Source organism: Enhydra lutris, unplaced genomic scaffold (genome assembly GCF_002288905.1).
Source record: "Enhydra lutris kenyoni isolate GAN:26980312 unplaced genomic scaffold, ASM228890v2 scaffoldscaffold50, whole genome shotgun sequence".
NCBI lineage: Eukaryota > Metazoa > Chordata > Mammalia > Carnivora > Mustelidae > Enhydra > Enhydra lutris.
The window spans coordinates 6,900,167-6,912,219 of record NW_019154134.1 but is presented as its reverse complement, the minus strand read 5'-3'; the positions used below and the strand labels follow the sequence as shown (position 1 = coordinate 6,912,219).

The following is a 12,053-nucleotide window of genomic DNA, read 5'->3' as shown; positions in this document are numbered from 1 at the left end:
GATGCCAATATTCGCTGGGGCTGGGCCCAATGGAGCAAAGCTTAAATGTACAGAAGCATGGAATTTTGAAAGTAGAAAAGACTTTAAAGGCTTTCTACTATTGTTGAGCAGTGCAAAAACAGCCTCCAGAGCACTGTTGGGTCATGGTTCCAAGCACAAGCTCTGGAAGCCGACCAGGTTTGAATTCTGTGCCTTGGGTAAGTTTCCTAACTTCTCTGTGCCTGAGTTTTCTCATCTCTAAAATGAGAATAGTATTGTACCTAGGACATAGCACTGTTATGAGGATGAAATGGGCTCATATGCATAAAGTTCTTTTAAAATGTCAGCCACGGGGCGCCTGGGTGGCTCAGTGGGTTAAAGCCTCTGCCTTCGGCTCAGGTCATGATCCCAGGGTCTTGGGATCGAGCCCCGAGTTGGGCTCTCTCCTCGGCAGGGAGCCTGCTTCCTCCTCTCTCTCTCTGCCTGCCTCTCTGCCTACTTGTGATCTCTGTCAAATAAAAAAAATAAATAAATAAAATAAAATAAAATGTCAGCCACTGGGTCTAACAGTGAAATGTTGCTATCATTGTTATGAGTACTATCACTGTAGCTGAATATTTTTGCCTTTATTAATGCTGTAAACTCTAAGAAATAACCTTTCTTCCCTTTTCTGTGCCTCAAGGGCTCCTTCATACCTCAGTTCAAAAGTCACTCCCTCCCTGAAGGCATCCCAAGTCTCCTTATTCCTTCTCAAGGAAAAATCCATTCCTATCATTTCTGAGCATCAGTACATTTTTGTTCATACCACTGACCCACCACCATCTATTCTCAGGGTTGACCATCCACAAGAAATGCTCCCATTCTACCTGGAAGAGATATTCTCAGTGATAAACTTACAAAACTACAAACCAGTCTGGGAGTCCTGGAGAGCCCAGCAGGCCTGGAGCCAACTACAGGGGTTGTATACAGACCTGAGAACACCCTGGTGTGAGGCACCATCTGACTTCAGCTCAGGTCAAGATCTCAGGCTCCTGGGACAGAGCCCCACGTTGAGCTCCCCGCTCAGCAGGGAGTCTGCTTGTCCCTTTCCTTCCCACCCCTGCCTCTACCTTGCCCTCCCCCTGCCCACGCTCTCTCTGTCTCTTTTTTAAATGAATAAGTAAAATCTGAAGAAGAAAGAAAGAAAAAAAAAAAAGAACATTCGGGTATATTTCCTACTTCTACAGGACCAATGGGTGAGAATAATGATAATCCATAGGGAGTGATGGAAGGAGGGGGGGATGACTCCTTAAAAAAGAAAAATAGGGGGGCACCTGGGTGGCTCGGTGGGTTAACCCTCTGCCTTCAGCTCAGGTCATGATCCCACGCTCCTGGGATCGAGCCCCACATCAGGCTCTCTGCTCAGCAGGGAGCCTGCTTCCCCCTCTCTCTCTGCCTGCCTCTCTGCCTACTTGTGATCTCTCTCTGTCAAATAAATAAATAAAATTAAATTAAAAAAAAAACAAAGAAAAGAAAAGAAAAATAGGAGTACACTTGTTGAGGTTTCCAGATTTACATTCTACTGGTACTTTCTGTTCAACACCGGGCCTCGAACAAATAAGTCTGAGAGAAGGTAAGACACTTGGATCATGGATTAGTGGGCCTTTATCACTCTGATCTTCAGAAGCAGGACTCAGCAAACTAGGCCTGCTGACCAAATACAGCCCATCTCTTCTTTTTGTAAGGCACAGAGGCTAAGAACAGGTTTTATATTTTTAAGTGGTTGCGGAAAACACAGAAAAAGAAAAATACTTTGTGGTGTGTGAAAATTATATGAAATTCAAATTTCAGTGTTCACAGATAAAGTTTTATTGAACAGTCTGGTCCCTTGGTTTACATACTGTATCTGTGGCAGCTTTCCTGCAACAGTAGTAGTATTCAGTCGTTTCAAAGAGATCCAGTCTCCTCTAGGCCTAAAATATTTACTGTCTGTCCCTTCATAGGAAAAGTTTCCTGCCCTCTATTTTAAATCATCTCCCTGATATATCACGGATACATGAGTACTGCAAAGAATAGTGTTTGCTTTTTTCCTTTTCTTCTACTGCAAAGCATGAAGTAGACTTCCCTGATAACACTAGTTACCAATTTTCAAGGTGTGGGGAAAAAAAGAACATATATGAGATCTTGTATTTAAAAACAAAACAAAACAAAAAGTTGGAATTACAAGCTCTCTTTCTGAAATGGAAAAAGTTAAAAGATCATCTTTCAATATTTCCTAACATGGGTTTCCTTATTCTTAGGGAACATGAAGGAAATAAAGTGTTTCATGAGCTATTTTCAAAATTTCAAAAAATTCCCTGCACATAGTCACTAAAACATCTAGCTTTTGGCTAGGATTATAATAAAAATTTTCAAATTTTTATTCTAATAGAATTAGAATAAAAAGGGATGCTTGAGATAGTGAAAATTTTGGGAATCACTGTTCTGGTGGAATATTGTTTGACAGGGGTCACACAGCAAATTAGTGGCAGACTGAGAAAAATGTGTCTCCCAGTTATGGGTTTATAACACCACTTACTGTAACTGAGTTCATGAAGAAGGAACAGTTTTATGGCACATTCTGGAAAGAGGACAAATATAGCTGAATATAGTAAATAAACAGATTTTTTCACTGTGCTTATAACTGGTGACCACTCTCAGCCAAGTCAGTTCCTCTCGGAAGAGGTCATCATGAAGCTATATCTTCCTCCTCCCACCGCCGTAGCTGCAGATACTGTCACATGGCTATAGCAGCCAAGATGTCACCCTAGACACTGGACACAAATAGGGGTCAACCAGAAGCTATAATGAAGAAAACCTTTCATTTCATAAGTGACTCGAATCATGAATGACCCAGGAGCCTCTGCCTCCTTCCCTTACTCCCACTGATAGCACACAAGCTCCCATACTTACTAAGTTCTCTTTACTTTGTACCAGGTATAACTGGCTTCTTTCTCTGCACTCCAGGTGCAAGTAAAATTTTCCTCATAGTAAAAGACACATGAAATGTTCTCAGGCTTAGCAGGCAGAACTAGATAAACAAACAAACAAATACATACATAAATAAATATATAAGTATGTATACACACACACACACACACACACACACACACACCCCGACACAATCATTTCATGAAAACAGGCAGGTCAAAAGCTGGTCTTTTTTGGTTAGTTGATACATACAATAGATTCTCCCATTCATGGCCAAGGAAAGAATCTAACTCCCTTTCTTCAATTATTTCCCTTGAAGAACTAGATTTCTACCTTTTAAAAAAACACTTTTTACATTCTTAATCAAAAGCAACACTTATTTGTGGAGCATAACAAATAGCATGGAGGACAAGGGGAGATGGAGAGGAGAAGGGAGTTGAGGGAAATTGGAAGGGGAGGTGAACCATGAGAGACTATGGACTCTGAAAAAACAATCTGAGGGTTTTGAAGGGGCGGGGGGTGGGAGGTTGGGGGATCCAGGTGGTGGGTATTGGAGAGGGCACGGATTGCATGGAGCACTGGGTGTGGTGCAAAAATAATGAATACTGTTACGCTGAAAAAATAAAAAATTTTTAAAAAATTGAGATACAAACAAAAACAAAAACAAAAAAAAAAACCAAAACAAGACAAAAAAGAAACAAAAGCACATTTGAGAAGCAAAAATCTTTAAAATGCCAGGCAAATATAAAGTGTTAGTAAAATACTAAGTAAAGCATCAAATGATGGAACCAGTCTGGGTAACTGGGCAATGGATGATATGTGGAAAAGAGAAAAACACAAAGTGTTCAACTATGCCACACTTCAACCTTATGAGCAGACGCTTAACTGTCTGAGCCACCCAGATGCCCCTACAGCTGTACCCCATCCTTGAAGCACCCATTAGTCATCAGTGCAGTCAGATTTTCTATCTTGTGCTGCCGGGAAGTCGGCAGAGTAGGAGGACCCTAACCTCACCTCGTCCCACAGATACTACTAGATAACATTCATATCAGTTTGAATATTCTGAAAAAGAACCAAAGACTAAAAGAACAAACCCCACAAACAAAGGTAGAGAAAAGGCAGAGATGAGATTTGAGACCTAAGGGGATCATGGCCATCCACAAACAGGAGGGAGCTGAGAGTATAGTGAAGGCAAGAAACAGACAATCACACTGGGGACTCAAAATGGGGAAAACAAACCCCCATAACATTTGACTTTGAAAACAAGAGGGGCCTGATGTTGTGAGTTACAAACAGTAAGACTCGAAGCCTGGAATTCTTAAAATAAGGTGTTTGGCTCTAGAAGAGCTCTGCGGGCCTTAGGAAGTGGAGTCCTCACCCTTAAACAGACAGCATGACAAGAAGCCTGAGCAGATACAGTGGAGAACCAGCAGTTTGAAAACCACTGGGTGGCAGGGGCTCCTGTGTGGATCATTTGGTTGGGTATCTGCCTCTTAATATCAGCTCAGGTCATGATCCCATGTTGTAGGATCAAGCCCTGTGTCCGGCTCTGCACTCAGCACAGAGTCTGCTTCTGATTCCCTCTCTCCTTTTCCTCAGCCCCTCCCCTGACTTGCATACTCTATAAACAAACAAACAATAAATAAACAAATAAATAAAATCTTATAAAAAAAAAGAAAGACAGAAAATCACTGGTGGCAAATGGGAGAGAGAGTGATTTACTTATTACTGGGAGTGTCTTGGAGAGCTATGGATCTCAGAAAGACTCCTCCAGGATCAAAGGAGTTGGTATGCACCATTTCCCACCCCTGTCTCCCAGCATAAACACATAGCAATCTGTGGGAATCAGCACTTTCCCCACATTCCCTACTTAACTTGCTTGCCCTGAGTCCCCCACCCCATGCTTCAATGTATCTGCCCTGTCCAGCCACACTTGCCTCAGCCCCAGCAATGCAGAGCCCTCCCACAGAAGATCAATACAAACCTCACAGCATTGCCTCTCCTGACCTGTGCCTTTTGCAAAGCCTAGGTTTTGGTGGTAGCAGGCTCTGCAAAAGCCTGAGGCTTTATTAAAAGTGCAAGACCATCCCACATGCCCTTTACAGATCCACTTAGGCTGGCCAGTACCAACAGCAGCTCCAGGTCTCAATTAGCAAGCAGACCAGAGTGTACTTTGTTTAAAAACAAGCCACAACTGCGGGGAACCAACTACTACACACAACAGGCAACGAGAGTCACTGTAGACACTGAACTGAAGCAAAAAGAGACAAGAACATAAGACACATGCAACTTCCAGAGGAGAAACTCCCTGAAGGACTAGGTCCTGGGAAACAGGGGACATTGCAATGCAGGGTACTTCAGGACCTCTTCTTCCTAAAGTCATTACCTTCAAGAGCAGGAGACACAGCTGACTTATCTTGCATACAAAACAGACACAGACAATTACCAAAAAATGAGATGACAGAGAAATATATCCAAGTGAAAGAATAGGACCAAACCAGAGCAAGAGATCTAAGCAAAACAGACATAAGTAATATGCCTGATAGAGAATTTAAAGAATGATCATAAAGATACTCACTGGACTGCAGAAAAGGATAGAGGACATCAGTAAGACACTTAACAAAGAGATAAAAACAAATCAGAGATAAAGACCACAACAGATGAAATTAAAAATACACTTGATAGAATAAGTAGCAGGCTAAATGAAACAGAGAAATCATGACCTAGAAGACAGGGTAATAGACAAACTGAACAAATGAGGGGGAAAAATTATGAAAATTGAGAACAGTCTGAGGGAACTCAGTGACTCCATCAAGTATGAAAACACATTATAGGAAGTCCAGAGGAAGAAAAGAGAGGGGGCAAAACATTTATCTGAAGAAATAAGAGCTGAAAACTTCCAAGAGACACAGAGTGCCCTTTGCAGATCCAAGAGGTACAGAGACCCTTATGGAACATTCTTCAGGCCACAAGTCTCAAAAAATTCAAAAAGATTGAAATCATAGATAGCATTCACTTTTTTCTGACCACAACACTATGAAACCAGAAGTCAACCACAGGAAAAAATCTGGAAAGACCACAAATTCACAGAGGTTAAACAACATGCTACTAAACAATGAATGAGTCAAAAAAGAAATCAAAAATAGAAATAAAAGATTCCCTGGTGGGGCGCCTGGGTGGCTCAGTGGGTTAAGCCACTGCCTTCAACTTGGGTCATGATCTTAGGGTCCTGGGATTGAGCCCCGCATCGGGCTCTCTGCTCAGCAGGGAGACTACTTTCCCCCCCTCTCTCTGTGCTTGCCTCTCTGCCTTCTTGTGATTTCTCTCTCTGTCAAATAAATAAATAAAATCTTAAAAAAAAAAAAGATTCCCTGGAAACAAATGAAAATGAAAAGAGAATGGTTCAAATCTTTGGGACTTAGCAAAAGTGGTTCAAGAGGGAAGTTTATAGTAATATAGGCTTACTTCAAGAAGCAAAATACTCAAATAAACAACCTAACCTTATACCCAAAAGAGCTAGAAAAGAACAACAAACAAAACCACAAACCAGCAGAAGGAAAGAAATAATAAAGATTAGAACAGAAATAAATGATGTAGTAACTAAAAAACAATAGAACAGATCAATGACCAGGAGCTGATTCTTTGAAAAGATCAAAAAAATTGATAAACCTCTAGCCAGACTCATTAAAAAGAGAGAGATAGGGTCCAACTAAACAAAATCACAAATATAAAAGGGGAAATAACAACGAGAAAGACAAACAAATGTAAGAGAATGCTGTGAAAAATTACATGACCCAAAATGGACAACCTAGAAGAAATAGATAAATTCCTAGAAATATAAAACTACCAAAACTAAAACAGGAAGAAATAGAAAATCTGAACAGATCCATTACTAGAAAGGAAATTGAGTCAGTACTCAATAAATTCCTAACAAACAAAAGTCCAGGACCAGACAGCTTCACAGACAAATTCAACCAAACATATAAAGAAGATTTAATACCTATTCTTTGCAAAATTTCCAAAAAATAAAAGAGGAAGGAAAATTTCTAAATTCATTCCATGAAGCCAGCATTATCCTGATACCAAAACCAGATGAAGACTCCACCAAAAAAGAAAACTACAAGCCAATATCTGATGAATATAGATCCAAAAATCCTTAGCAAAACACCAGGAAACTGGTGTTTTAATGATACATTAAAAGAAGTTGTTCACTGTGGTCAAGTGGGATTTATTCCAGGGTTGCAAGGGTAGTTCAATATTCTCAAATCAATCAGTGTGATATATCACACCTATAAAACAAATTATAAAAACCATATGATCATTTCAATAGATGCAGAAAAACCATTTAACAAAGTATAACCCATTCATTAAAAAAAAAAAAAAACCCTCAACAAAATAGGGATAGAGGGAACATACCCCAATATAACAAAGGCCTTATATGAAAAACCCACAGCTGGGGTGCTTGGGTGGCTCAGTTGGTTAAATGTCTGCCTTCTGCTCAGGTCACGATTCCAGGGTCCTAGGATCCAGCCCCATGTCAGTCTATCTGTTCAGCAGGGAGCCTCCTTTTCCCACTCTCTCTGCCCCTCTGCCTGCTTGTGCTTGCTCTGTGTCTCTCAAAAAAAAATTTTAAAAATTTAAAAAAAAAAAAAAAAAAGAAAAACCCGCAGCCAACATCATAGTAATGGGAAAAAACTGAAAGCATTTCCCCCAAGATCAGGAACAAGACAAGGATGTCCACTCTCACCACTTTTATTCAACATAGTACTGGAAGTCCTAGCCACAGCAAGCAGACAACAAAAAGAAATAAAAGGCATCCAAATTGGTAAGGAAAAAGCAAAACTTTCACTATTTGCAGATGACGTGATACCATATACAGAAAATGCTTAAGACTATACCAAAAAACTAGTGGAACTGATAAATGAATTCATTAAAGTCTCAGGATACAAAATCAACATACAGAAATCTGTTGCATTTAATATATTTAATAATGCTTTTATTTAATAATGCTACTAATAGTGAAGTAGCAGAAAGAGAAATTAAGGAAGCAATTCCATTTACAATTGCACCAAAAATAATGAAGTGCCTAGGAATAAATTTAACCAAAAAGATGAAAGACCTATACTCTGAAAACTATAAGACACTGATGGAAGAAATTGAAGATGACACAAAGAAATGGAAAGATGTTCTATGCTTATAGACTAGAAGAAAAAAATACTACTCAAAGCAATATACACATTTAATGCAATCCCTAACAAAATACCAGCAGTATTTTTCACAGAACTAGAACAAACAACCCTAAAATTTGTATGGAACCACAAAGACCCCAAAGGGTCAAAGCAGTTTTGTTTGAAAAAGAAAAACAAAGCTGGAAGCATCACAATTTCATACTTCTAGTTATACTACAAAGTTGCAGTAATCAAAACTATAGTACTAGCACAAAAATCAGAATAGAATAGAAAACCTAGAGATAAATCCACAATTATGTGGTCCATTATTCTTCAACAAAGCAGGAACAAATACCCAATGAGACAAAGATAGTCTCTTCAACAAATGGTGTTGGAAAAACTAGACAGAAATATGCAAAAGAGTGAGACTGGACCACTTTCTTACACCATACACAAAAATAAATTCAAAATGGATGAAAGACCTAAATGTGAGACCTGAAACCATAAAAATCCTAGAAGAGAGACAGGTAGTAATTTCTCCAACATCGGCCGTAGCAACATTTTTCTAAATATAGGTCCTGAAGCAAGGGAAATAAAAGCAAAAACAAACTATTGGGACTTCACCAAAATAAAATGCTTCTGCATAGCAAAGAAAACAAGCAACAAAACCAAAAGACAACCAAGGGGATGGGAGAAGATATTTGTAAACGACATCTCTGATAAAGGGTTATTACCCAAAATATATAAAGAGCTGACATAACTCACACAAAAAACCCAAATAATCCAATTTAAAAATGAACAAAAGACATACAGATATGTCTCCAAAGAAGACATCTGGATGGCCAATCAACACATGAAGAGATGCTCAACTTCACTCATCATCACACCTGTCAGAAGGGTTAAAATCAAAACCACAAAAAAGTGTTAAGTTTGGTAAGGAATTTGGTAAGGAATTTGGAGAAAAATGAACCCTCTTGCACTGTTGGTGGAAATGTAAACTGGGAATGCTACTGTGGAAAACAGTATGGAGTTTCCACAAAAAGTTAAAAATAGAACTACCCTACAATCCAGTAATCACACTATGAGGCATTTACCCCCAAAAATACAAAACACTAATTCAAAAGTATACATGCACCCCTATGTTTATTGCAGCATTATTTATAATAGTCATATGAGAGCAGTCCAAGCGTCCAATGATAGATGAATGGATAAGGAAGATGTTACACACACACACACACAATGGAATATTATTTAACCATAAGAAAGAATGAAATCTTGTCGTTTGCAACAACATGGATGGAGCTAGAGAGTATAATGTTAAGCAAAGTAAGTCAGAGAAAGGCAAATACCATATGCTTTCACTCATATGTGGAATTTAAGAAACAAAACAAATGAGCAAAGGGAAAAAAGAGAGAGACAAACCAAGAAACAAACTCTTAGAAAATAAACTAATGGTTCTAGAGAGGAGGTAGACAGGGGATGGGTGAAATAGGTGATGGGGTTTAAGGAGAGACTTATGATGAAACTGGGTGATGTATTGATGTGTTGAATCACTATACTGTTCCCCTGAAACTAATATAACACTATACGTTAACTACATTGGAATTAAATTAAAAAAATTTTTTAAAAATTCCAGATTAACAAATTCCACACTTTACAACTGCCAGCAGGAATATGCAAAACTCAACAAGGTGGTGAACCTAAGGTCAGCCCATAATATCCCCAGAGGAACAACCTTCACACTTAGCAACTCTCTGCCTCCATGACTCAGAGATGATGGCAGTGGGCTCATGTGTGTGTGTGTATTTACACATGAGTTGGTTTTTAGTCCTTTGGACAAGTTTGTTTGTTTATTTTTAATATTCATTGAATATTAGCTTGCCCCTTACTTCACTTCACACATTTCACTTAATACCCATCACACCAACTGTTAGCAGGATTTCAAAGTTAAGCCTTTGTTGGAGCACAAGGAAACAAGAAGTTTTTTCTTGTATCCCCGGAATATTCTTTCGTCTTGTGTTATTCTCATTCTGGCCTCCTACAGTCATATTTTATTTTTTTCATTCTTACTTTGTCTTGCATTGGCTGAATTCAGAACCAGCCACAAAAACCAAGGTAGAAACAGATCCTTATGGATCCAAACACATCCTGGTAAAAACTCAGTGTCTTTACTTTCCCAGTCTTCCCTGAATACCTCCCTTCACTCCTTCAGAAGCTGTAATTAACATATATAAGAGCCATAAGTCAGAAAAGGAATCAAACATCTGGCTCCCAGAATCAGAACCATCTGGTTCCCTAGGTATCAGGAAAAGAGAAAATGGTTTTAAAAATGATTTTCCAGGGGTGCCTGGGGGCTTTGTCATTAAGCATCTGCCTTGACACAGGTCATGACCCCAGGGTCCTGGGATATAGCCCCACATCAAACAAACAAAAAACCAAAACAAAGCAAAAACCAGTTTATTAATGCATGCAGTGCATATCATTCAGGAGAAACCTCAATGAAAAGTAATTAGAAGAGGTGGTTAGATCTTGGGCTCACATAGCATTTTAATAAAAATACAATAAATTTGTGCAGACCAGACAAGACAAAGGAAAAGGAATTTAGCTTTCCGAGAGTAGGAAACTACAAGAAGGCAAATACGTGTGGGAAACTAATGCAGCAAGCTTCATTTTTGCATCTGTTGGTTCTCCTCTGCCTCTACAACAAAACAATCCCCATGTCAAAGTAGCATATTTTGGAATGGAATATTTTAATCCCTTACTCTAATATTATAGAACACATTTGTGATAAATAAAATGTACATTCAGTAGTATTTCTAGTGCTCATCAATATCTCCCCTTCTTGGACATGCAGCAAGATCTTACGTTCTTGTCCCCTTGAAATTAGGCATGGCCATGTGAGAGGATCATTTAGTTGTAGTGCATGATTCTCCTTTCTCTTCTTCCTCTGTTCCTGCACACCCTGCAAATCCATGCTGAGATGACAGCATCTTAGGGTGGCAGAGCCTTCATCACCCTGGGCTCCTGCTTACCTCTAATGGACATACAGAGTTTGCTGTTTTAAACACTGAGATATGGGGCTTGCTTATTCTTGCAGCATAAACAACTTTCCCTGACTAATGTAAAAAATAGACAGTCTGCTCTGAAAATCCAGGATTCTAAGACTTGGGAGAAGAATTCATTTTATCAGTAGTTTTCTCTCTTCATGTGTTCTCATGACCTTAACACTCTAGAGTACTTGCCAGTACTCTTGGGTCTTTATAAAACTCCTAAGCACCACAGGTATATCCCAGGGGGCTACAAGGCAGTCCATGCCAGAGGAGAGGTCTGGAAGATGTTATCTGTGAGTTACGACTGCCTCTTGGTCACCCCAATTACTACATGTTACAGTTTCAATTATATATGCTCAAATTCATATGTTGAAGCCCCAACCCCCACTGCCTCAGAAAGTGACTCTATTTGGAGATAAAGTTTTTAAGGTTTTAGTTACCTTTGAGACCATAAGGTTTTAGTTACCATTGAGACCATTAGTTACCACCTATCATTAAGGTAGGCCCTAATACAATCCAACTGGTGTTCTTTTTTTTTTTTTTAATTTTATTATTGTTATTTTTAAACATATAACATATTTTTATCCCCAGGGGTACAGGTCTGTGAATCGCCAGGTTTACACATTTCACAGCACTCACCATAGCACAGACCCTCCCCAATGTCCATAACCCCACCACCCTCTCCCAAATCCCCTCCCCCCATCAACCCTCAGTTTGTTTTGTGAAATTAAGAGTCACTTATGGTTTGTCTCCCTCCCAATCCCATCTTGTTTCATTTACTCTTCTCCTACCACTTAACCCCCCATGTTGCATCTTCTCTCCCTCATATCAGGGAGATCATATGATAGTTGTGTTTCTCCGATTGACTTATTTCGCTAAGCATGATACCCTCTAGTTCCATCCACGT

At 39.3% G+C, this 12,053-nt stretch overlaps 1 protein-coding gene across 1 annotated transcript in view; it reads right to left on the bottom strand.

The window, feature by feature from the left end:
• LOC111156903 (interleukin 31 receptor A) overlaps window positions 1-12,053 on the bottom strand; it is a 59,028-nt gene that overhangs the window by 34,084 nt on the left and 12,891 nt on the right. Inside the window, exon 3 of the mRNA XM_022518036.1 lies at window positions 2,911-3,028. Within this exon, the coding sequence (XP_022373744.1) occupies window positions 2,911-3,028 (118 nt within the window). The remainder of the gene's footprint in view (window positions 1-2,910; window positions 3,029-12,053) is intronic.